Source organism: Pagrus major, chromosome 4 (genome assembly GCF_040436345.1).
Source record: "Pagrus major chromosome 4, Pma_NU_1.0".
Taxonomy (NCBI): domain Eukaryota; kingdom Metazoa; phylum Chordata; class Actinopteri; order Spariformes; family Sparidae; genus Pagrus; species Pagrus major.
The window spans coordinates 22,225,747-22,251,901 of NC_133218.1; the positions used below are offsets into that span (position 1 = coordinate 22,225,747).

The 26,155-nt window shown below is 40.2% G+C and overlaps 1 protein-coding gene across 2 annotated transcripts; it reads right to left on the bottom strand.

Annotated features, from left to right (window-relative positions):
• Positions 1–4,292: 4,292 nt before the first annotated feature.
• alx4a (ALX homeobox 4a) lies at positions 4,293–25,282 on the bottom strand. Of its 2 annotated transcripts, XM_073465183.1 has the most exons (4): positions 24,931–25,282; positions 11,334–11,653; positions 5,642–5,770; positions 4,293–4,613 (listed from the first exon to the last, which is right to left on the bottom strand). In XM_073465183.1, the coding sequence occupies exons 1-4, from the start codon at positions 25,280–25,282 to the stop codon at positions 4,293–4,295; spliced, it is 1,122 nt and encodes a 373-aa protein (XP_073321284.1). The 2 variants fall into 2 exon arrangements, with proteins under 2 accessions (XP_073321284.1, XP_073321285.1); XM_073465184.1 differs by lacking the exon at positions 11,334–11,653 and having other exon boundaries at positions 5,642–5,743; positions 24,905–25,282.
• Between the last annotated feature and the right edge of the window lie 873 nt (positions 25,283–26,155).

Here is a 26,155-nt window from a genome sequence, read left to right on the forward strand (position 1 = left end):
CAGTTCAAAAGGGTGCAGTTCGTATTTTTGTCAGCTTCAATTAGTGTGATACTCTTGCGTGTTGTGCGATCTCATTTCACCACTCGAGTCCCTTCAAAGGCACAGAAATGCGTGGGGATTTCAGTATGTGACTACAGGGATGACACAATATTTTGGCATGGTGGAGCAATGCAATAAGACGCTGCAAATTCATTGGTTTTCTAGCAGCAGACAACTTTTTTTTTTTTTTTACAAGTTGTGGCCAGACCAGTATGTTTAGCTGATGATTTGAAAGGCTTTTCTTGAAACTGGGAGTGACTTGAGTGACCTCTAAATACTAATAGAAGAATAGTTGTCCTGCTTTTACTCTGTACCGTGTGGTAACAGTGGTTTCTGAATTCTGTGGTCTGAAAGAAGCTGGAGGCAACCACCATTACCTTGCACGAAATTCTATCCTTTAAACTCTGGCTTTTTCTGTATAAACCATGTCAGGCATGAACAAAATTTCAAAACAAATTAAAGGACAAGATTCTGAGTAGAAGAGCAATAACTTATTGTACTTTAATCACACGCGAAATGTAACACAAGCATGGGTAAATTCATACACTCATTTCAAAAGACGGCTTAAAGCCACAAAAAACTTGAAAAAACAAACTTTTGAAACTCGTAAGAATTACATATCGAGAGAAAAATGTTCAAACGCAACTGGAAATACAATTTTAACATGATGGGAGAAAAAATCAGACACTCAAATACTCGATAAATTGTCTCAAAATAAAACATGACATCTAATTAGTAACATTTCCAGGAGTCTTAAAACACTTCAACCAATTCTGCATGCACAAAAATGTACATGCACACAACAGCACACATATTTATCATATATTTACTCTTTATACTGATTGCCTGACTTCAGTAGTATTAGAAAATGAGAAAGGAGGATAATGATCATCACTTATGGATGGAGTTATGCAGCATTCTGGAGGAAGAAAGCATTTTAGGTAATCTTTAGATGAACAGTCCTCATGTGATTGTCACTGGAGATGTTTCAATCCAATAATAATGAAGCTTAAACACAAAAAAGAAGTAAAAACTGAGCTGTATTGTGTAAACCTGAGCTACTGAATGCCAGTATGTGTGTGCAACCAACATGAAGACAGACGGCCCTGTCTGTCCTGACACACAATACTGCGGTCCACAGCCTCCACACGGCTCAGTGTTAATTAAAAAGCCTTCCTGGGTTGGCCTGTGCGGCTGTGCCTCAGACCCTGCAGCTTTGAGCCGGTGGACTATAGTGGTGGAAGTAAGCAAAAGGGAGAGGCGCAGTGCAATGTGTATGTGTGTATAGAGGTGGGTCGAGATGAGGAGGAGGAGGGGGAGGATCTTTGAAAGCAGAGCCATGACAGCTGAGAGGGAAGCATGTGTGAGGCATGTTTGTTTTGCATTTACCCCCTGAGCGCAGCTGTGTGCACTGTCCTTTTCCCAGAACACCGGAACACAGCAGACGCCCTCGCTGCTCGCCCTCTGTCCAACCCCTCAGCCAGAGCACAGGGGGCCCCACATCCACATTAGAGAGGAGACCCTCTCAGTTTTGCGATATGCACTCAATAGCCAGGATTATGCACATGTGTTCGATTTGAGTCAAACTGGATGTAATTTGGAGGACTCCGGGGTGATCTGCTCTGCTGACAGGTTATAGCCTGCGCCCAGCTTCTTTTACCTGACCAGAAGGGTGGTGAATGTGGTTCAGTTTAGAGAATTAGCAATGGTTGCTCTGCCTGAAGGTGAACTACAAGGTATCATTTTTGCTTTTCAAAACCATGACAGCCTTCATTATGCTTAAGGCCTTAATCAGGACTTGGAAACAAAGGAAGATCATGCATAACCTCAAAGTAAACCTGCTATTTCTGTCACTGGAGGAGGCAGTTACTGTTACCCAGGGAAAAACAAGCTTTACTCTTCAACGTTTGAATGACGGAGGATTATGTTTATAAGAAAATTATATGGGCTCAAAGAGATGGTGCTCATCTCTGGCTGGGTCCAGCTCAATTAACCACTGCCTTGTCCCCTCCTCTTTCTACAGAGACACAAACACAGACATATTGTTCCAGGCCTTGATAGAGGTAAACAGGAAGACGGTAACCAGAGCAGGCACAGGGGAAACAATTCCTGGTGGTGTTTTACCTTGACATGTTAGTGGTTTTACAAAAACGGGTCCTGCTCAAATATCATGCCAGTAGAGGCTCAAACTTCTAACTAATGAAACTTCGGGACAGTACCTTCATAGTCATTGTGTCTACAAAGTTTTTAACTGTAAACACGGCAGGATTAACTTGTTTGGGGTTAGCACTGGCTGTAGGCTTTCTCCATGTTTTCCTCAAGGACAGTGCACACAGCTCACTATAGAGTGGCTTCATTACATTTTGCCCCGAGAACCAGAAACCAGCCAGTCAGACTGCAGTGCCAGCTGAATTGAAGTCATTGGGAGACGCAGGGAGAAACACACTGAAACCCAACATATCTACGTCGTATGACTTCTGATGAACAAATGCCTCCAGAAAATGAGAAAACACACTTCAGAGAGTAGGTTAATGTTTGTGATCAAACTGGACAGGTCCAACAGATTCTTGCTGATGATACTGTGAACAGGAGCCTTTCCTACACAAAGTCGAGGAACAAACAACGTGTCGATGAAAAAATCTGTTCCGCCGTCACCTAATTGTTCTCCAGGTTATCAGGCAAGGCTGCAGGTCACAGTTGATGTGTCACTGTATGTCGTGTGAATTCACAAACAAACGTTAAAGTAATCAAATAACCAAAAATTTGTTGACACGCACAGCAAATCTAGGAGCTGTAACATCAATCCCATTGAAACTCTTCCTGTTGCCTCACTCGTTAAAATTGAATTCTGTCATCCAACATCGTTTGTAGTTTGAACAGAAGCATGTTTTTTGTGGTGAAATTGGACTTGAGGGTGTCTGAAGATGGAAGATTAAGCTGATATTTTCTCAAGCCTGTGTTGAGTCATCCGGTCGATGTCTTCCTTGGTTTGGATTTGACAAAAATAATGAGAGAAAGAAAACAATAACACGCCGGCGCTGCTTCATTGCCATTCACTGATTGGTTATAAAGTCCAGAAAAAGGCTGCTGAACACTGACATCCTTTCAGTGCTTCAAAGTGTCAACACACTCCACCAGCCTCCTCTGTTTCAAAGGTGGCTGCTGCTGGTTTCACTGTTATTTCTGGCAGAATAACGACTGACTAGTAGGCACTTCTCTCTCCGAAACTCCTGAGACCTTAAAATGCAAGGGGCACAGTCATGTCCACTTGGAGTCTGTCCTCCTGAAAACAGAGCTGGCTCTGTTTGGAGGCTGGCGCTCCCAGGCTCTTCAGCCCTGAGAGCAGCAGGCCTGCTGTGCCCCTCTCGTACTCCCACACACCACTTCCTCCTCCATCCCTCCATCCCTTCCTCTCTCTGGCCATCAGCAGGCTGAGTCAGTGCGGCAGGTGGATCTCTCACCCTGACCGCACTGAAACAAACCGCATTGAATCTGTTTGACTTTTAAATGCCGGAGGGTTCGAACCACTTCTAGCTTTTTTTAGTGGCTGAAATGTTTGCATTGAATCTGAGAGGCTTCATGATGTGACAGATACGCAGGATAGAAACGGTTTATCTATCTTTAACTATCACACACTTCTGCACGTGCTAATGCTGATAAAGATTGCCTTAGAATAATATGTACAAAGCATATAACAAATAAAGCTGAATTTCAGTTTTTTTAAGGATGCTTGCGTAACAAAATTACCAAAAAAGAAAAAAACAAACAAACAAAGAAAAAACACTCAAAATTTAAATAATAAGGTAGGAATAAAACAGCACCTGAACAGAAAACTATGACACTGAAAGCACTGTACAAACAGAATCTTCTGTTTTTTTTATCAAATAAGTGCATGGATTTGTTTGAAATTATTAACCTTTTCCTAACATTTTCCTTCCTATCATCACTTCTACACTGCAACACATCTTATACAGTACAGTATAACCTCCCACCAGCTCTCCACAAAGCTCACTCTCCCACCAGTGGGGTTGAGAAACATGGCGGTGTCACATCACTTATCTTTGCCAAAGCTCTTGTTGTTTTCTCTTCGATTAATTCTCACCCATCTGTGTATTTACATAATTATTTTATTGCAACATTTATGAAGGTAGTCACTGTTGCCTTTTCGAGTCTAGTCCTCCCTCACCCCATGCTGGGTGTTTGCAGACATGTCGGGGGTCAACAAGGCCCCCCATCCAGCAGGTATCAGCACATCATGTGGCCCAAGATATGGCTGCACTGTGCTCCTTGGCCTTCATGCGCAAAGCGGCGATACTGGAGGACTTGCGGTCAGGGTCCATGTTCAGATCGTACGTGTTCATGCCCGTAGGCATGCCGGGAGATCCTCCGAACAGGCTGCCCATGTGAGCCTGTCCCATGTGACCGCCGGGGCTCGGCACACCAAGAAAATCAGACACCCCGCTGGCAGAGTGGGGGTGAGGTGTCATACAGGGAGTCACAGTGTCGCAGGACACTACACAGCCTGGCACAGGAGACGCTGCGCTGCTGCCACCGATCCAAGAAGGGTTCTGAATCTGAAATATTGACAGGAAATCAACATTGAGTGGCATTAAGTCCACGGGTTTCTTACATATTACAAAACTGTTCAGACACACTTTTCTGAGCTCATTCATTTTCTGATGCATCTGGACAGAAATGAAAACGCTGTTCTGGATTTTTAGCCCATTTACTACTACAACTTGTGTATACACTAGATCAGTGGTGTCCAAAGTGAGGGCCGCGAGGGGGATCCAGGGGCAGTGCAATAATCTATTTTCACAGATTATCCATAGATAACACAGTAGCTTTGTTTTCATGGACGATATTTCTTCATTTCTTCATTTGAAATTTGAAATTTGGGGTAAACTGTTTACATGTGATGGGATTAATCACGTCTGGTGTTTACATGCAACAGCCAATGTAATCGGAACAGTTTGTGTGACATGCGCAGAAGTGATGTTACGTCATGCATTCCTCTGAGGCATCCTATTATGTTAGGCTCTCTAAGAGTTTGCATTAAAAACAAACTCTCCGCAGCAGACCAGTTCACCTTAGAAGCCGCCATCCTTGGTAAGTGGAGAAACAATCGTCACTACACAGTTGCACCAACATGGTGGGCACAGAAACAATTCAGTTTATATCTTTTACACAAACATTACAATCTTTATTTTGATGATTTTATTATGATAAAAGTTTAAACTACTCCTCTGCAACCGATTGAAATTCCGTTTGGTTTGGAGGTGTTTATATGGAGCATTTTTTCTCTGTTTGGGCTTTTAAACCAATTATAATCTAAATATTAGGCTCCATGTAAATGCAGCTGCTGACATAATGACTATTTTGGTTATGGGTTTTACACTTTTTGTAATAACACAGCTTAAAGCAAAATTCCTATCAGATGGAGGTCTGTGGTCAAATTACCGCTGGCAAGATTTTTTTTTTTCCATTTGGTTTCAGTCTTGCAATAGAAAAGCAATCCATGATGGTAGGCAAGTCTGCCTTTATGTTTTTGTCATCATTATGTTAATGTTGGGTTGAGAGAACTTCAAAATGAATTTTGTACCTGTGCATAGTTCTCAGGACGCGTCAGAAGAGGCAGCTCATATGCAGTTGAGAAATGTGTCCGGACCTGCTGCATTTGACCAAAACGCTCCCTTTTTCTCCACTTCGCCCGTCGATTCTGGAACCACACCTGCAGATAGAAAATGTGTGAACGTCATAAAACTGGCAGGATCATCTTGCCTGAAAGAATGAAGGATCTGTACTTTCACCTACCAAGTCTTGGTCTTGGGTCAATGTGAGGTTTAAAATTCAAGAGGAGGGAAAATGGAGCACCTAAACCCTTTTACAGGAAGTTTCTACCAAATCTGAGGGAAATACTTTTCTGTAGATAAAAATCTAAGTTTCCCTTTAAAATGATCCCATGCAGCACTGCCAGAAGACTGAAGGCTGAATATCAAAAAATCTGCAGCACATCAAAAATCTTTTCTCACGGTGCACACGAACAAACACAATTCAGAGGCAGTGGAAGTTATGACGATGTACAGTAAGTCAGCAAGGAGCTGAGAGAGCAAAGAAACAGAGAAACAGTGTGCCGCAACCTTCACTTCACTTAAACAAAGTGTAATCAGATCTCCTCCCCCTCACCTTTGATTATTTGTTGTCTGACAAGAGGGGGACTTTTTCTCCTCACTGATGTTTTCTGTAATCATCTTCGACATCTAAATCTGAAACTTTTGTTTATTGAAAGCATTATTGTGTTTAAATTACCATCAGAGAGTGTGGAAGTACTCTAAATACATTTATCTTGTGCTTTTCTAACATCAAAATATAATGGTTTGTTGTACAAGTCTTAACTACTCCCTGACTGTACTGATGACCGCACAAATTTCTCAACAAAACCTTTTTCTCTCCGACTTTTCTCTGATATGATTTCTCTAATTTCATTTTATCTGCTCTTTGCTCACACACTTTGTCATAAGTCTAAGGAGGTATTATGGGAAATTGAAAAGTGAGATGGGATTAGAACTGGGGTTTGTTTGCATTTTCCTTTTTAATTTCCTGAAGCCTGAAGCTCTTGGCTTTGAGATGCTGTCTCCTCCTAAGTTAAAGAAGCACACAGGCCAGAGGATGTAATCCTTCTTTCCTTGATGTTTTCATACATCTTCCGCAGCACTGTCTGGAACAACATCACTGTGAGGTGCTTTATGATTATTATACATTAAAGGTGCTTGTACGGTATCTCTATTTCTCTTTATACAGTGTCAACGGCAGCTCTCATCTGCTCTCTCTCCACTTTGTGCCCAGTCTGTTGGCTATTATACAGGGAGAACATATTTTTGTGTTGCACACACTGCGTCGTGACAGTAATTGGTAAAGACCCTGACAGCTTAAGTAGCTGGTGGACTTTCAATGAGGCTTTATTTATGTTACAGCCCTGGAGAGAAAGAGCAGAGAAATGCCATACTGGCCCCAGCAGGAGAGCTGTATGGGTCTGAAAACACTTTGAAGTGAGAGAGCGGCTCAGAGGATTGATAACCCGCCTCTGCTGTCACTCATGTCAGCTTCCATACCAAAGTAAAAAGAAATCCGAGGCTGAGCCTGGCTTCAGTTTTCCAACACCCCCAAAGCACTAAAAATATCATGGAAACACCTCTGACCGCTGTTGTTGTTCATTAAATAGGTTTGTTCAATTTCTCCAAAATCCTCCAGCACATAATGTCTTATTTTCCCTGTCAATTAAAGGTAAGTGGAGTGATACAAAGAGATTCACATGGTGCAATATGGTGTATGAAAGTTTTTTTTGACATAATATGGACCTGTTGTCCGGTGGCGATGCTCGAGTCTGTTGGGACCCAAGGCAAGAATTAAACCGGAGGCTCCTCCAACCATCGTTCATCACCAGAATGTTATAAATAATCTGACATCAGGGAAAAGTGCACTTTTTTCTTTTATTTCCACTGTTTACATTAGTATAATTTTTGAATATAAATAACATTTGTATTTAAACCCAAAACAATTGATACCTGAACTGTCAGATTGTAAATAAGCCACATTATAAGGCTATAAGTGATCATCAACACATGAAGCGTTGATTTTAAGGCAGCAGCAGTGCACAGTATAGTGCCTTTATTGGAGGTTTCAGGGGGTTAATAGATTTGTATTTATAGTATTGTAAAATATGCCAATATGAGCGGCCATCAGGGGCCTCTTTTCTCAAATTTCTTTGGGGGGGCCCCAAACATTTGGCTGGTTTGCCTCTCCTGATGCTGCTGTTGTCATTTCTAGGAGTTGTTAACAGCTCAAATATTTATATATCCAGTTCATCCTGATTCTTGCCTGCCGATCTGATTATGGCTGAAAGTAACAATTATTTTCACTGCTGATTACACGTTTTAGTCTATAAATTGTCCAAACATTTTCATTAAAGGACTTAACAGTTTCCTCAAGCCTTAGTGATGTCTTTATTGCTGGTTTTGTTCAACTATCAGTTCAAAACTTTAAGGTGCACTATGTAGTTTTGGGAGGGAAATTTCAATCAAAATAGGAAATCCTTAATTTTACATGACTGAATAAACTGGAAACTCAAACTGCCCTCAAAGGACAGCAATATTTGATGCTGTTTCACTTTGTTTATATTTGTAGGATATTTCTAAGGAGCCACCTTTCTGGCTTCAAACAGCGTTCTGGGGACCTTGTTCCCCCCTGAGGAAAACTTGTTTTTTCAGTTATGGAGACATATCAAATAAATATTTCTGAGTTTTGTGTTAATACCTTATTAATATTGTAAAAATTACCTTTCTGAATGTTCTGAGAATTTCCTTTCCAAAACTACGTTGTGCCCCTTTAAAAATAATCTATGAAGTATCGCAAAAAAAAAAGAAGCAACAAATCCTCACACTTAGGAAGCTGAAACCAGGGACTATTTGTAAAATGTTTTAAATGATTAATAAATTATCAAAATATTATGATGACTTAATCAACTAATTTCATTCGTAACTTAGAATATTAGTATATTAAACACACAGTATGTAATTTCTGCCGTAAGTCATGTTGGATCATGAGAGTTGATGTTTTCATTGTTTAACAACCACTATTGCTGATGAAAATCTATCTGATATGACTCAGTCCAAGTAACCTTTTAACTTTTATTCACGTTATGTTTAGTCATGTTCGCCGACTTCCTTCCTCACTCTCTGACTTTCTCCTGGAAGTTAAAGCAACAGGCGGCCAAATAAAAAGCACCGTTACTTTGAAGAAATTACAGATTTTTGGGGGTTTGAACATTGTTGGAAACATCTCCTTCCTCCTCCTTCAATCAGGCTTTCCTGCTATTTAATCTTTCGTTAACTGTTTGAATCTATAAACACCTGTGTTTGCCTGCTGAAATCCACATGTCAGACGCCATCTCAGCTCTCTGAGCGAACAGAACGCCAAATCTGAGAAATGTGATGTTGTTGAAACCCCGACCCTTGACCCCTGACCTTCCCATGTATCTGTAGTGCATATGACTCGGATCTGAACTTACTTTCTCCCTTTGAAAGACTGAGACTGAAAAAGCAAACAACTCCAGACCCTGACGTTTTTCTTTTTTTACTCAAAGTTGTTTTTTTGTGTGAGAACCATCAGACAATGGAGGTAATATTGCTCTCCTCAGAACTATACTCACAAACTTTAGACATTTTTTAGTTTTTAGTGCAAAAGGCTTAAAGTTTTAAAGGTTTCTTGATATTTTTTTTCCCTCCAGACACAGAATTCATGAGCTGTGAGTCCTTTGCATGTGAATGACCTGAATAGAGCACAGAACCCCGTCCTCTGACAGACTAGGCATCTCGTGTCTTTTATCTTTTTAACTTGAGTGTTTAAGAGGGCCGCTGGGAGAGCCGAAGGCTGTAAAGCTGCATCCATCTGAGGCGGGCAGGTCTGTGATAGTGTGAGCTGCGGAGCAGAGCAGCATACCCTTGAGTTATAACCCTGCGGCTGCACAGACTTCCTGTGTTTCACTGCGTAGACTTTCTGGTCACCGTTCCAGCTTGTCATGTAAAAGATTGGTTTTAATCGTGGTTCTTATCCCATCCCGTGTACAGCGCTGCTGCAATATAAAGGATTGTAGCATACTAGAATACATCATACGCCTCTAAAATGCACAGAATTCAGATATGACTCGATAACTCAGTTGCTAACTTGCTCAAAGCTCATGGGAAAGGTTTCACACCCACCCCGGACGCCACAGCAGGGACACATTCTTGTCTGAACAGGATGTTAATGAAAGAAAAACACAGAAAATCCAGGGGCTTTGGTAGTTCATGGTGCACAGACACATACACCACACATATGTGCAGAAATGGTGGAGGTCTGTCTCTGTTCACCGTTGTCGGAATGCATTACAGCAGCAGTCATGAGCGAACTGTATGTAAATCAGGCCAGAAGGTCACTAGAAGGGGTTCAGTCAGAGTGGTGCTGTACGCCTCGGGCTCGACTAATACCGGCAGAACTGAACTCACAAATTCAGGAAACCAAACAGCTACAGGTACAAAGAGAAAGGCCACGGAGACAATCCCATCGATCCCACACAGCACAGTCAAACAAGCCTCCTCACATGTTGATGAAAGTCTGCTCTCCTAAAACTGCACATATGAGGCCCAGGCAGCTCAAACCTCAGCCCCATGGGCCCCCTGGCCTCTGTGAGCTCCCACTCCCCAACTCTCTCCCCCTCCACTCCCACATTACCAGATAAATCTCTCATGTTGTTCTGTGAGTGACGTTATCTGTGCAGAGCTGCAGATGTTGAAGGATCCATGAGGTTATGTTGTTTAAACATCGTCTGTTCTGCTGTGACGAAGAGCTCATTTTTACTCGTTGATAGGACAGGCATGTTGCTGCCCTGAGATGCAGTTGCCAAAGTAAAAATGTTGGCATTGTACGTTTCTCCAAACCACAGATGTATTAAATTTGTAAGTTTCATATGTACCATATCAACAATTCCACAATATGTGTCAAATCATGTTCACACAGCTAGCGAGACATGCAAGAGACCACTGTACAGTGTTTCAGCTGGCATCGGAGCATTTCCAAGCCAACAAACTGTTTTTTTAGATGTGTTTGTGGCGACATAACCAGGTAGGCCAAAACATGATCTTTTCCCAACCCTAACCAAGTGTTTCTTTAGCTTAAACCTAACCAGATCATTAGCACAGAGGTGTCACACTTAAAATTGAAAATTGAACGTAAAGAAACGAAAAGTTTCAACGAAAAAGTTTGCGAAAACAAACATTGCCAAATGTGTATTGAGTTAGAAGTTGCAACGATTAGACATTGATTTTTGACAGTACTTTTTTAAATCAACCTCAGTTTGTTATTAGAAAACTGATCAGATTTTTTTGGTCTGTGTTTCCTTTACAGTATTTAGTTTCTATATAATTTATACAATGTTAACAGTTAAGGTTTCTGCAAATCACAGATACGGCCAAGGTTAACATTTGTACCAAATGTGGCATATCATGTTCACATTATGCGCTTATTAGCCAGGTTTCACATCAGGACATGGAGTTGTGACAGGAGAGAAATAGAAAATTCAACCTAAACAGACGTAAAGTTGCAACATAAAGAAACGTTCAGTTTGAACTTATCTGTGGTTTTGCAGCAATGACTTGGCTAACATTTATTCTGGTGATTGGTTTGCTATCAGCTGTGTTTGTGCCTGTTTAGCTGCATATGAGATTCACCAAAACACTGTTGTTGAGCGTCCTGCTTACCTGCACACGAGCTTCCGTCAAGTCAGTCCTCAGTGCCAGCTGCTCCCGGGCGTAAACATCAGGATAGTGCGTCTTCTGGAAAACCTTCTCCAGCTCTTCCAGCTGGTAGCTTGTAAAGGTCGTGCGGTTGCGCCTCTTCTTGCCCTTGTTGCTTTCGCCTCCATCGCTCTTGTCCAGAGGGCTCGACAAGTCTGTGCCCGGTGGCCTATCAGAGGCGACCTTCACGCCCTGATCCTTCACAGCCAGGTAGCTGGTGTCCATTCCAGGTGGGTCAGAGTCTGGAGCCAAGTCTGAGTCTGTCAAGCCTGAACTGTCTTTACCTGTAGACACAGGGAGGACATGGAAACTGTTAAAAGAGGTTCAGGATGGATTCAAAACAGATCTCTGTGAATGTGTTAGAAGTATGAAGATCACTACATGATGTTAAGAAAAAAGTGTAAGAGTGTTATTTCACTTTACAGACAATCTGCCACTTTTAGCATACAAAGGTAAACTAAGATAGATGCTGCTATTCTTCAAGATTTTAGCAGCATGTCTTCAGATGAATAAGATGATCTGTTGATATTCAGACTTCAAAGATCCTCAACTCCTGGTCCCTCAGTCAAAATAATGACAGCTGCTTTTTGCTTTTCAGTTTGTCCACACAAAAATACTGCTTTAAAGAGATATTATGCTCATAAGTTAAATTCATAATTTTACTTTGGGTAACTACTAGAATAGGTTTACATGCTCTAATGCTCAAAAAAACTCTCTGTCTGAAACACTTTGTTTTGGCTCCTGTCTCTTTAAGACCCCCTTCCCAACTACCCAGTCCGCTGTGATTGGTCAGCTCACACAGGCCTGAGCCAGCACTGCTAACAACAACAGAGCAGTTTTGCTAAATTAATTCTTATGTGCTATGTGATTCGCTCTTCGTTTTGTCATAAATGAGAGACAGTTTCATTCATTTTCAGAAAGCAAACACATTTAAAAAATATTTTCGGGTCTCTCTACTAATGTTCAGTCGCTTGCCTCTGGCAGAATATTCATAACTGGTGATTTATTTGTAGGATTGGTATAATAATTCATGGGGTTTGATAGGGTGGAACAAAGGGAAAACAGTTGTGAAATCTGTTGGCACGCGTTCCCGACTATGTGTCGATTTGTTTGTCTATGTGTCTGAGTAATGGATGGCCTGGATCATCGACTGCTTACAGGATCCAGTTGTAGTTCGTAGATCATCTTGTGACATCCTGGCCATAATTGAAAAAAAGTTGCACACACACACACGCATACAACACACACACTCTCTTCCACTCAGACTCTGTTTATCAGTCCTGCATGTGGATGAGGTCTATCATGTGGCTGCAAAGTCACCTGGCAGCAAGACTGTCGCAATTAACTTGCTGGGGAGTGATTTGAAGCCGCGCAAAACAGGAGAAAGACCCATCTTTGTACTCTCTCTTTCTTCCTCTGTCTCTCTCTCTCTCTCTCTCTCTCTCTCTCTCTCTCTCTCTCTCTCTCTCACACACACACACACACACACACTTGTTTTCTTCATGGCTGCAGCTTAACTGTAAAACCTCAGGCAGCTCTCTGATTATAAATTTCCACAGCCATGTCCCTGCCAGTGCTCTTGTCTAAGCTGGCAGCTCTTTTCTCCCTGCGCCAAACAATCCAGTTCACACACATCTTTGGATTAATACACATCCACATCCTGCGGGTCATCTCCCTCTGGCTCAGTCTAGTGGCGACTCGCAGCACTGCACACTCCCGCTCCTCGACACCATCTGAGGTGAAGTTATTTTCAGGATGGAGGACGTCTCTGCTCATCTGCCCATCCAGCGATTTGTCAGGTTAGAACCGGGAGGTGTGTGCGTCGGTGTGAGCAAATTCTCAGTACTCAGTCAGCACAGAAGATCTCACGCACCCAGTGACCCCCAGCTCACTGCCATGTTGGGTAATGTGCTGCAAGGTGAGGCGAATGGATAGCTTGTCATAGGCTGACTCCGTCTGTCACAGACACGTGCACAGGAGAGTGTATTTCATGTGCATCTTTTACAGGTCTTAGTGATGTCATCATGTAAATCAAAGTAACAAGATGTAGGCCTGAAGATGTTTGAAAAAGTCAAAAGGTTGTGAGATTTCTACATTGATGAAAATTGTATTTGTTGATGGAGGATTGATCCGCGATGTGCATGTAACAGATGAATATGAATGAATCCTCTTTTATTTCTGCTGTTATTTTTAGGTATATATTTGTTTGTGGCTATATTTTGATGATTCTTTAGTTTTATTTCCTTTCATCATCATCGTGGGACCTTTGACCCTCCTTCCTCTTTTAAGGCTTGCATGCAGAGACCCAGTGTCACATGAACTTGTTGTCAGTGTTGTAAAAAGTGACCAAAAGTCAACAGTGTAATAATTTGTTCCTTCCTGTGTATGGTTTCAATCTGACTTCATCATAGATTACCTCTGGTGGATGGGAAATTATGCATTTTTTTAGACATACTGATGTCAGTCTTGTTTTATTTTATGAATTTATTTTATTTTATTTTTTATTGAGGACTTGTGATTGTGATTGAGTGGTCAGGGCTGGGTTTGCATGAAGGTTTTATGATACCAGTGACAATACAATACCAAAGTTAAGGATACCAAAATTATTATAGTTATTATACCTTATTGTTCTGAGGAATAACAACCCATCAAAAAAGCATTTTAGACAATGTACACATTTTTCGTAAAATAAATACCAGCTTTTAGTACTTGACACAGCTTGACACTTTTCGACCCTCAATGCTACAATCACATTTTGCTCAGTACCGAAATAGTACAAAGGTTCTAGAAATGGTTCATGTTTTTATTCACTCCAACTGAAGCCTCACTGAGGAGAGCCTGCAGATGCCCACTGTCAAATAAAGTTATTGCACTGACTTTATCTTGTTTGATCCAGCCTTGTGAGAGGATTAATAAAACCTGTCTCTCTGTACAGACTGCATTCTGTTATATGGCATTAAAAAACCATATATCAGACCAGATACATTTCAGCCCTGCAGATTCACCGAGCCCCGAGGCTCCGGTTCCTGAGATGTCAGGCCGCGTTTTGGTGGCAGACTGCTCGCTGGGGGTCTAACGCCCGCAGCATTGTCCTGCTGTCCATGACTAAAACATCCTGTTAGGTTCGGAGGGAGCAAATGTGTTTTATCCCAGCATAAATACACTCTAGTTATTTCATCATATTTCCCCGGCCTGGACCCACAGTCCCCACAAGGCAGGAGCTGTCAGGCTGTTTGAAACCATGAGGCCTCTCGCTGATCAAAGGACATTGTTTATATCGCATGTCACTGATGTTTTTTTGGCAGGAGTGGGATATTGTGACAATCGCTCCAACACTGTCCAAGGTGAACAGCGGTGGGCTCTCCTGCAGCGAACGCCACATGTATGTAGAACTAAGTCTTTCTGCAAGCATGTCAGGATATGATCAGTGAAAAACATACGCTACATTAAAACCTCTTTCTGTTGGGTTCCTCTTCCATTACACAAATGACAATTTCAGCTTACACCTGCACTTCTGCCTTCAACAAAAGTACGTCCCAACAATAATCCAGCAAACTCACAAACCAGAAGTCTTTTTTTTTTTTTTTTTTTTTCTCTTCAGACGAACATGCCATGCAAAATGTTTTGAGTTGCAACCACAGAATGTTCTATTTTCACTGCAGCGGATCCAACGTTCAGCATCTGTTCCAATTACAGTGAACAGAGAAGAGGAGCGTAGAGTCTGCAGCTCAGAGAAAGTTCTTCACACAGAAACTTCTTCAGGACAAGCTCAAGCTCAAGTCGTGTGAATATTTCCACCTGAGTCTAAATTTTCACATGGAACATACATCCAAGTTAGTATTTATTTTACAGCATATTATGTCACTGCTGGCACTGACATCAAAATAAAGTTTGATTTAAGACCTTCCATCGCACCTCATTTTTAATATTACGAGGCACTTCCCCTGCGGATAATAGAGTCAAAATGACGTCCTTGCGGGTCAGACACTCAGCGCGGACAGCTATTAATTCACAGTTGAAAACGAGGGGGCAACATCAAAGTGCAATTTAACTGCCTGTAAAGCGACAGGGCACCTTCCCTGCCTCTTTATTGACTGGGATGACTGGGGTCAGCTCACGGTGTTAAGAGGAAACACTATAAATTACGCACCACGCGGCGACTGGGAGAGATTAACAACATGTTGCTCAAACTGAAAGAGAAATATCCGAAAGAGAGGGAAACATAAACAGTAGAGAGAAATAGGGGAGAGGAAAGAGAGTGTATGCTATCGAAATGCAGAGAAGAGAGGAAAGGAAATGTTTGAGCAAAGTATTTATTTGTACATGTTTTTTGGATTTGTTTTACTGACTTAAAATGTGGATTGGGATGTAACATGGAGCTTTGAACAGTGGATAACTCTTAAGTCTTGCTTGGCTGTAAAGACAGAGACAAGCCGTGACACTGATGCACTGTAAAATCTGACAAGGTGATCTGACTTAAAAATTATTGGTCTACTTTGCTCGGCAATGTTTTTAAGTTGTTAAAGCTCTTCAGCTTGTGCAACTTAAATTTAATAGTCTACTTTACTTGGTAATTCGGAGGTAATCGGTTTCCTGATTTTTTTGAAGTAAAGTCAACTTTTACAATTTACAGTGTGCCTGACACTGTGTGGACTTGACAATCAAGCCAAGGCAATAATGATATGATGAACATAACATGTGAAGTTAGACAATTTTAGGTGCTTGTAACTGTTTTTATTTCATTCTACTTTATACCTCTCCTTCACAACATTTCAGAGGGAAATGTTGTACTTTTTACTCCACTGCATTTATCTGACAGCTATACTCGCTTGTTACTTTGCAAATTATTAGTTCAATAAGACTGATGTTATTGTTACAGATTAAATATTAAGTGGTTAAAAAAGGCTTCATCTTCACCCGCTACAATGTTAAAATTCTGCTTGAGCATTAATTCCTCTTTAAAAATAATCAAATATAATTATGTCTAATTTAATGCTTTAACAAGGTCCATTCTTTTTTATACTTAAAGTACATTTGTTGATAATACTTTTTTTACTTGTATTTAAAATGAAACAGATAACTGCTGCCCTTCTAGCATTTCCAATTTGGATCATCAGTCAGCCTTATTTTTTCAGGAGATTTCATGCCCAGTGGCTGGCAAAATTGCACAGTGGAAGTGTCACAGTGTCATTATTTTATATCCATTACATTGTGCAATTAACATTTACTTCATAATGATACATTAAGGAAAAAAACGTGTCTATTTAGCTTCAGAATGCAGGACCTTTAGTGTTTTTATATCGTGCCATCACCGCTTTCATTAAACTGGCAATAACAGAGTTTGTGGCCACTTGTGTGCAGTGGATACAAGTTGCGAACTCATTGACTCATCGTCACATTTTAATTTGACATCCAGCGGATACTGAGCAACATTATCTTATAAGTGTAGTGTTAAAACTGTTTCTGGGCCCTGGTGAATGTAAGTCTAATTAAGTCTTAAATTAAGTCTCTTTTAGCTCTGTTTTTGGTCTCCACCAACTCCTGAGGGAAATGTCTGGCTCTTTAGCTGCTAAATGCTCCACTATGATCACCGCAAACTTCATCTGTCTGCTGTATGGTGATGAACAGGTAGAGAAACAAGCAATTAAAGCTGACCAAAACAGTAAAGTTGAGTCCAGACAGCGAAACAATGAGCTGAAACTCATTATTAGCTTGGTAATGCTGATGCTCATTCAGGTGATAATTCTCTGTATGTGTGTTGTTTTCATTGTCACATGTGTTCATATTGTCATTTGAGATTATAAAAACAGTTATTACGGCCGCTCTAAGTAAAGCATCTCAATTCTTCTTCCATCACAGCTGAAGAAGGAGTCAAAGTTTCTCTGACCTTCTGTTCTTGAAATCTAACCTCGTCTCTTTTGGAAGTAGATATCAGATGACTATAAATAGCTTGACACTATTCTTGCTTGGTGTGGTGTCAGGTGCATTCATCAAAACATTTTTGGACAATACACACACTCTTAACACACGCAAGCACACAAACTGCCCTTCACACCAAAGTGCATATTCACACTGAAGAGTCGATGTGTCTCACTGACAGAACCTCAGCAGACATCAGCACATTACATTTATTGCTTTTTTCTGTACAAAAACTTTTCTTCAGTGACCATCTGATAGGTAGCCATTCACTTTGAAATTTAACTCTGCTGACTGAGCGCAGCGATGATCCATCTCAGCAGGCTGTGCAAAACTCACAGACTGCGAAAAAAAAACCAAAACCATAAAGCCGAGGACTGATAAATCACCTCTCACGCACTCTTTGTCTTCTTTGTGCTCTCCCCCTCTGTATCTCCCTCCCTCCCTCCTGCTCTCTTCCAAATGTTTCTCTCAGACGTTGCTGGAGCAAAACAGAATTTCCTTCATCTTGTGTTTTTGTTGTCTGATCGAAAGTGAACATTCCATGCGAGTGGGAAAAACTTGCGAGGGTACATTTTTCGTGTGCACGCACATAAAATGAAAAATATTTTTCCTGGGAAACTTGCTGCACATCATGTACGATCACTGCTTCCTACAGAGGAGTCAGGGACCGAAAATCTGAATATTCTTACAACAAAATAAAACCAAAGAATTTCCACCAGCAAACAAAAGACATCAATCCTAACAATGTGCTGCAATGTGAGTAGTGAGTTCGTAGTTATGAATTTGAAATGTTAATTGTCAAACGGCAGAAATACAACTAACAAACCTTCATTTAATGATTGTTGGCTTGAAGCCTGTATATCTACCATAAAAGCGCAGTAGGTTTCTAAAGTTTGACACAAACAGCAGTGATGGAATATAACTAAGTACATTTACTCAAGTAATGTACTAAAGTACAAGTTTAAGGTACTGCACTTGTAACTTACTTGAGTGTTTCCATTTTCTACTAATTTACACTTCCACTTCACTACATTTTGGAGGCAAATATTGTACTTTTTACTCCACTACATTTATTTGACAACTTCACTCACTAATTACTCAGAATTGAACAAAGTAGGAAAAAATAAGAACATAAAATAGTTGCAGGAAGCAGTTTTCCTGCTGTTGAAGAGAAACCTTAAATCCATTCGTTTTAATGTAATCATGTATATTTCTAGTTGACATATTTAATCAGATCCTGTTTTAATTGGTCGGGCAAGTTACTATTGAACTTTTCAAAAGTCATCAGAGTTTCGAAAACCAATTCCCTTCAGTGTTTAAATATTTTTGTTTATTAAAAACTAGAGCTGCAACACTTTTATTATTGACTGATAGGTGATGTGAGTGATTTTCTTAAGAAAAAAAGTGAAAATGTAAATTGTGTATGCTTTTTAAATGTAAATGCTTTTACTCCTCTGTCACAGTAAACTGAATATATTTGGGTTGTAGACAAAACAAGACATTTGAGGACGCCGTCTTGGGCTTTGGGAAACACTGATTGACATATTTAACAATTTTCTTGCATTTTAAAGACAAATAACAAATAGATAAATCAAGAAAACAATCTAAAGATTAATCTACAGTGAAAGCAATTGTGCAGCCCTACTAAAACCAAGAAGTGATGCAGCTTTTTGATACAACACTTCTGAAGCCACATGGTTGTACACAAGGCCTTGACAAGCCTTTAAGGTATCACCTCAAAAGGTCGGCCATTACTGTTGAGAATATACCAAAAAAATATTCGGCCTGGCAAGGAAAATATAATAAGAATTTAAATCTCACCAATTAAAGTCAAGTGAGTGCATTGAAAAAGTCACCTGACTGTACGGGGCACAAAAACCTACCAAAACACTGTGATCAGTCCTCCACGGTTGGTTTCTGTCTCAGCGTTCAGTTTACATGACGCAGTGTCAATGAGACCAAAGGAAGTCCTGGACTGCGTGAGCCTTTTTTGCCCTGCTGCTCTCACTCGGCCATGCAAACCGAGCCTAATGTAAATTGCCCTGCCAAACTTAAAGCTAAATGGTAAAATGATCCTGAGTCCTTGTCACCTCCACTCATGTCACTGACTTGCTGAAGTGTGCCTCAGTTGTCTGGGCCGCATGGCTGGTTCCCATTACTCCCTGCTCGAACCAATCAGCACAGACGGCCATTACGAGAGGCTGAAATGGTTGTGCTGGGATAAAGATGGTGAAGGAACAAAAAAGGCAGGAGATGGCAGTGACAAAATCTCACAAACCATTGCAATCATGTGCTGAATATTGGTGCTTTTAGTGCTCCTGCAGGGAATGTAATATTTACACATGCAGGGCAGAAGAGCTGGGTCGAATTCTCGCTTTGCCCTAAAGATAAATTATGGTTTAAGCTGGAATAAACTTGCAGCCTTTTATGTCTTCAAATTACACCAGCAGTGTGTTCGTGGTGCTAAGATGTCATTACGCTAGAAAATCAGTCGCTGTTTGAGAAAAGCGATAAAAAGGCACGATCCTGCTGCAATTAGGCCTACGATTTAAAACCCCTGCAACAACAAAGGAACATCCTTTGTCTTATTGGTGTAGTTAAATGTTTACAATGTAAAACTGGATCCCAATTGTTGCAGGGCTTGACTTTGACACCAGAGAGTTTCAATCAGGGGGTTTCGAATGGATTTTCTCTGCTGTGTGCAAGCAGGGGAACTTGCCTTGCCCTCCAAACAGACAGGGGCAGGAGAGCCGAGCCAAAGGTCAGACGCTGAGGGGAGACACGGACACATCAAAAGAGGAAGTGTGTTGTCTCTGGATCACAAAGACGTGAAGGTGGCTGCTTTAAGACCACGAAGTTGCTGATTGAATCATTCTCAGGGACATGTTTTATCCAATGAAGAAGTCCTTTTACATTTCAACCATTTTTATATTGATACAGTAAAAGCATTAGTTTGCACACTGTTTTACTCTTTGGTGGTCTGTTTTGGTGTCTTTAACTGAAATATAGCATTTACTTGAGTATTTCTATTTGATGTGACTTTAATCTTCTACATTCAGGGGAGCAATACTTTACCTTTTACCAGATAATATTATACTTTCATTTAAAGGTGCATTCTGTAGTTTTTGGGAATAATTTTTAATAAGAAGAGAAAGATCTTCATTGACAAAATAAATGCCTCAACAAAATAAATAAACAAGCTGTTTTTACGAAGCTGACCTTAAAGGACAGCACAGTTTCATACTGTTTTACTTTGTTTATATGTGGCGGACCCTGCCACCTTTCTAGCTTCAAACAGTGTTCTGGGGACCTTATTTTCTTCTGAGAACAGCAACTGAAAAAATACATATTTCTGAGTTTGTATTACCTCATTAATATTAAAAAAAAAAATTCAAATTGAGTTTGAATTTCTTTCCAAAACTACATAGTGCCCCTTTAAGTGAAATGATAAATGTAGGAGTTTTAATCATAATGAAGTAATAATGTTGTTATATTGTTATAAGCTACTTTTTATACTTTAATATTATATTTTCACTTAAGTAAAATGTTAAATGTCGGACTTTTACTTGTAATAAAGTAGTTTAATATTATTGTATTACTACTTTTACTTTTGATATTTTAATGTTATACTTTCACTTAAGTAAAATAATATATGTTAAATACAGACCTTTTACTAGTAATCAGTGATGGAGTGTAACTAACTATGTACTCAAACTGTGTAACTAAGTGTACTCTAGTACTGTACTTATGCACAATATTGAGATACTTGTACTTTACGTGAGTATTTCCATTTTCTGTTGTTTTATACTTCCACTCCACCACATTTTGTAGGTAACTATTGTACTTTTTACTCGGCTTCATATATTTGCTATCTTAAGTTACTAGTTACTTTGCAGATTACATGCTGCATCAGAGCCAAAGCAGAACATTTTTAAATTCACTTATTTCATCAGAAATTGGAAAAGAAAAAAACAATGATTCTGATATTCAGAGAAATGCTGAATATCAGATCAGATAACCTACCGGGCTGATAACCGACCTCATAGTGCACAGTACATACATGATTTACTCTTTTTTGCCAGAAAATTCCTTGAAGTACATCAGATACTTTATAACGTCTACTCAAGCACTACTCATATGGGTGACTTTCACTTTTACCGATGTAATATTTTAACACGATATCTTTGCTTTGACTCAAGTATAACTTATGAGTACTTTTTACAACACTGCTTGTAATAAAGTAGTTTAATGTTGTCATATTGCTTGTTTTACTTTTGATACTTTAAGTACATTTTGCTGGCAATATTGTACTTGTCTGTACTTCCACTTCAGTAAAACATTAAATACAAGACTTTTACTTATAATAAAGAAGTTGTACATGGTTGTATTGCTTGTTCTACCTCTGATATTTAAATGTTACACTTTTACTGAAGTAATGTGACAAATGCAGGACTTTCATTTGCAGAAAAAGTAGTTTTTCATTGTTGTATTGCCAGTTTTATTAAAGGAAACGAGATCACTTCACCAAATCTGTCATATTGACATCTGTTATTTTTGCTGCTTTTTGGCCTTTAATACCTCCACTGCTGTTGATGTAAGGAAGCCTACAAACAGCCTTTTGAACCACACCGTCACATTTCTTTAACTTCCAGTCAATCTGCTGCTGTCAGAGCTGAGCTGAAAGCTGTTCTCACTCTCTGAGCTGCCGTGTTGGTTTCACATAACACCATGATTGTCAATGTGTTTGTAGTGAATCTAATGTATGTAAATGTTTATTAGACAGACACGCTGTTTTTTATCTGACAAAAAATGTCTCTGTTACAATGGAAGGGCTGAAGCTCTGACAACTCTGACACCAGTCACCACATCACCTTCAACTGAAGGGATCAAGCCACAAATTAAAACAAGGAAACGCTCTCTGACAATCTGAAACTCCCCGGTGATTGTGTAAAATACAGGGTTGATAAAAGAAATGGGGCAGGAAGTAAAATACATCAGAATTTTTCCAATTAACACATCAGGAATCATTTATCATTTTTCTCCCCAGCTTGTGCGTTCAGCATATTTTACTGCTGCTTTCAATTTATGTCCAGTCGTTGCTGTAGAAGTCAGTAAAAAGATAAAGTTAACTGGAAACTCCAGCGAGAGGAAAACTGCCACCACTCTCAATGAATTTCGATCTGGTTTTTAAAGACTCAATCTTTGCAAATTTACGAGTTTAATTTGTATTTAAAGAAATATGTCAGGATGAGGTGATAAAAGCGTGAATTCTACAAATATTAAAAAAACAGCATCTCCTGTGTTCCCAGTCTGAAGAGCTGAAGGAGTTTTATCTCTGAGGGCCAAGTCACTGAGCAGGGGAACAGAGAAGTTGACATCTGAGTCGGATTAAAGCCAGAGCTCCTGTTGTCTACAGCGCCGAGATGTTTTTCCGCTTTATCCACTGTGGATCCAGTCATTATATTATTATTATTATTATTATTATTATTATTATTATGATTATTATTATTAAGGGGGCTTTGTTGTTTAAGGAGAACCTGACCCAACCTGAAGTCCAACCCTAGAAAAAAAAAAAAATGTTTAAAAAATCAAAAGAAGTCATGAAATTAAATCTAATTTTATGTAATTTAACTAACTCGCCCCTTAAAATCTGCTCCAAACACGAATCACGATTTCCTTCTCCTTCTGTAAATTATATTTTTGGAAGAGCCGATATTAAAAAAAAATACAAATAAAAATTCGTTTGCTGTCTGTCTTTCTTCATGATTCGAGCTAGAGTTTCAGCTCACTCTCTGTCTAATAACTGCGGTTTATTTACAACACAATATAACATTTTTATTTCATCTGGATTTACCGGATCTGTGTCAGGGTTAATGGGTGATAAAAACTTAACAGCCATTATAAAAGACTTTTTGGGAAGACTTGACATTTTTGGAGCAATAAAGGTTGTTTTTTTTTTTTTCTTTTCAGCGGAGGCCGATTTCCAGAAACTGTCGAAACATCTTTAAACGCTTCAGTGTAACACTGATAGACAGACAGATCGAGGACACCAAAGAAGAAGGAGCGATGGCGCCGTGCGTAACAGCAGAAAGACGTTATTATTATTATTATTATTATTATTATTATTATTATTATTATTATCAATGTAACTGCAGCTTGCTGTTCTGGTTGGTCACACGAACCATTTAAAGTTTTTATCTTGTTAATTGGGTCTTGATCGGATTAAATTTGACGATATTTTTAAAAACACTACTTAAATATTCAATTTACCCGTTTACAACAATACAAAACTCCTCAGTGGATTAAATTCACATGTCTGAGGTATCCTGAATAAATTCATATATGTAAAGAGAGTGTGTGTAAGAGAAACAGGCCTGGAGGCTTTGTGGCTTTATTCAGGTCCAGAGTGGCTCTATTGTGCACAAAACCTCAAAACTGCGACACTTTCAGACTTCAGATGCATAAATGCGTTTTTTGCAGAATTTTATAAAAATGTATAATTTACCAGACATGATGATGAAACATTATCTCCTCATCATTTACGCTGTCACTTAAGCTTTTCAACCTGTGGCCCGAAACTGAAGACGAGTCAAATCTGGATTAAAACATAACGGATTTACTCTCACGATATTAGTGTGTGTGTGTGTGTGTGTGTGTGTGTGTGTGTGTGTGTGTGTGTGTGTGTGTGTGTGTGTGTGTGTGTGTGTGTGTGTGTGTGTGTGTGTGTTCCCCTCAGCGAGCAGGAGGAGATGCAGTTGAAGGTCAACCTCCATTTTTCATTTAAAGGCCTTTTACGCGTCTTTTTTAGATCTTCCACTTTTCATTTTGGTGCCGTGTGGGTTTGAAGTTAGCGGGGAAAAAACAGGAATACACTGCTTCAAAGCGGCCGCCTGCCTCGCGAGGGTCAAAGTTTTATTTACACCCTCATCATTCAGCCATTACAACAGCGTCCCCGCGCAATTAAATCTAATTGGGGCCAATCAGGCAGAGCAATGAAATGAAAATATTATCAGTTTGGAGCTCCCTATTTGTGTCATCTGAAAACCTGTTAATTCAATTGTCCGACTCAGCTCCAATATTAAGGATTGTAATGCAGATTATCGCATTAAATGCGCCCTAATTTAATTTTGATGGCCAAAGGGCCAATTTGATAGTCGGGAAGATTATGCCCCTTCGTAACTGTGTTACGCACATAACTGCTGGGCCGCGTCGTTACGAGCTGGGATGTCCTGATGCCTTTTACGCACGGAGGAGGTTTCCCATCTTAGGAAAACAAAACAAAAGGATTTTTTAAAAGCACCAAACACGCTGAAGCGTGATTTCAACAGTCAGATATTAGAGAGACCATTCAGGATCAAGCATCTGAGCTCTGGAACCACAATGTCCAGTTTTACGCAACGAAACTTCCAAACCAATCTGGCTACATCTGCGGATTTTGTGGTAACAAGTGGAGCAGAGATGAGCGATGGCTGGCTGAAAAATGATCTGCACAAGTACAAGAAAATATCAGACACAGAGCAGCTCAAAGAAACATCTTTATGAAACATTTCTGCTGATATTTTCATGGTAATTCATCTCCTTTATGATAAAACAGCCCCGGACTGTAACTCAATCACCTTTAAGTGTGTTTTTCCGAACTCACCATAACACGGGACGAGCGCTCCGTTGTGTCCGCTCTCCTGGTGCAGTTTGCTCTCCTCGGGGGGTGTTTTGCAAGAAGACCTCTGCATGAAGAGGTGGTATTTGCTGAAAGTGCCTTGCCCAGCTGCGGCGGCATCCAATGACTGGCACTCCTGCTGGAAGGGGCTCCGGGACTTTTCTCCGTAAGCCTGACCTTTGTTGGGCAGGAAGGCGGTGGGGCTGTATTTGGTGTCAGTAGCTGGGAATGTCCTAAAGTGGTCCGCGTGGTGATCCCTACCTTGCGCTGCAGAGGGGCTATAATATGAATCCATGGATGTCATGTCGCTGTATGAAACGCAGGTCTCGGCGTTCATGCCTAAAAACGAGTCAGGGGGAGAAAAGGAGCAAAGTTTTTTCTCTTGCTCTCTCTCTTGGAAAGGGAAGCGCAGACACCCCCTCCTCTTCTCTCCTCTCCTCTCTCTACCTCATACAGATGAACACACACACACACACACACACATGCACGCACGCACGCACGCAGAGACTGCAGCACACACCACACCGCAGCTGGGTTTGGTTATAAAACGATTCAGATCTTTTCCAGGAACCACTGTCGTTGACCAAACACTCCAAACTCCCCCTCAGGTTTGAGCAGAGTTACACAAACCCGTCTTCTCCTCTGAGGACGGGACCGAGATCTGTTGGCTTCGAGACTTCTCCCAAGTGGTCATGCTGATGACATGAAGGAGTTAGGTCGCTTATTAGCTGAAAAAAAAAAGTTTGCAAAATAGGGGCGGGGGGCTTTAACACATGACATTAATGCAATTTGGATATGAATATAGCCCATGAGTGATGGCACTGGGGCGGAGAGGGCACGATTTTACGCTTCATTCGCGATGGTTCATCAAGGTCAAATCATCCATACTGAGCCGATTGTGTCCCTGCAGCCAACTGCGTGGCTTCTGGATACAACTGAGTTAGTTTATAACAGCGCTTTAATACCTTAATAATCATCTGAAACGGATTTTAGGCTCATTTCCATCCTAATTATTGATTTAAGCCATAAAAAACATTTCCATCCGTCACGAAAAACGTTTTTCTTGATTTGTTCTTGATAGAAAATATTATTTGGCATGCTGCCAAACAAAGGAGGTTGTACAATGTATTTATAACATGATGATAATGTTGTAATTTAAATTATTTGTGACTTCGATTATCAATTATTGCATTTTTTAAAAATATTTTCA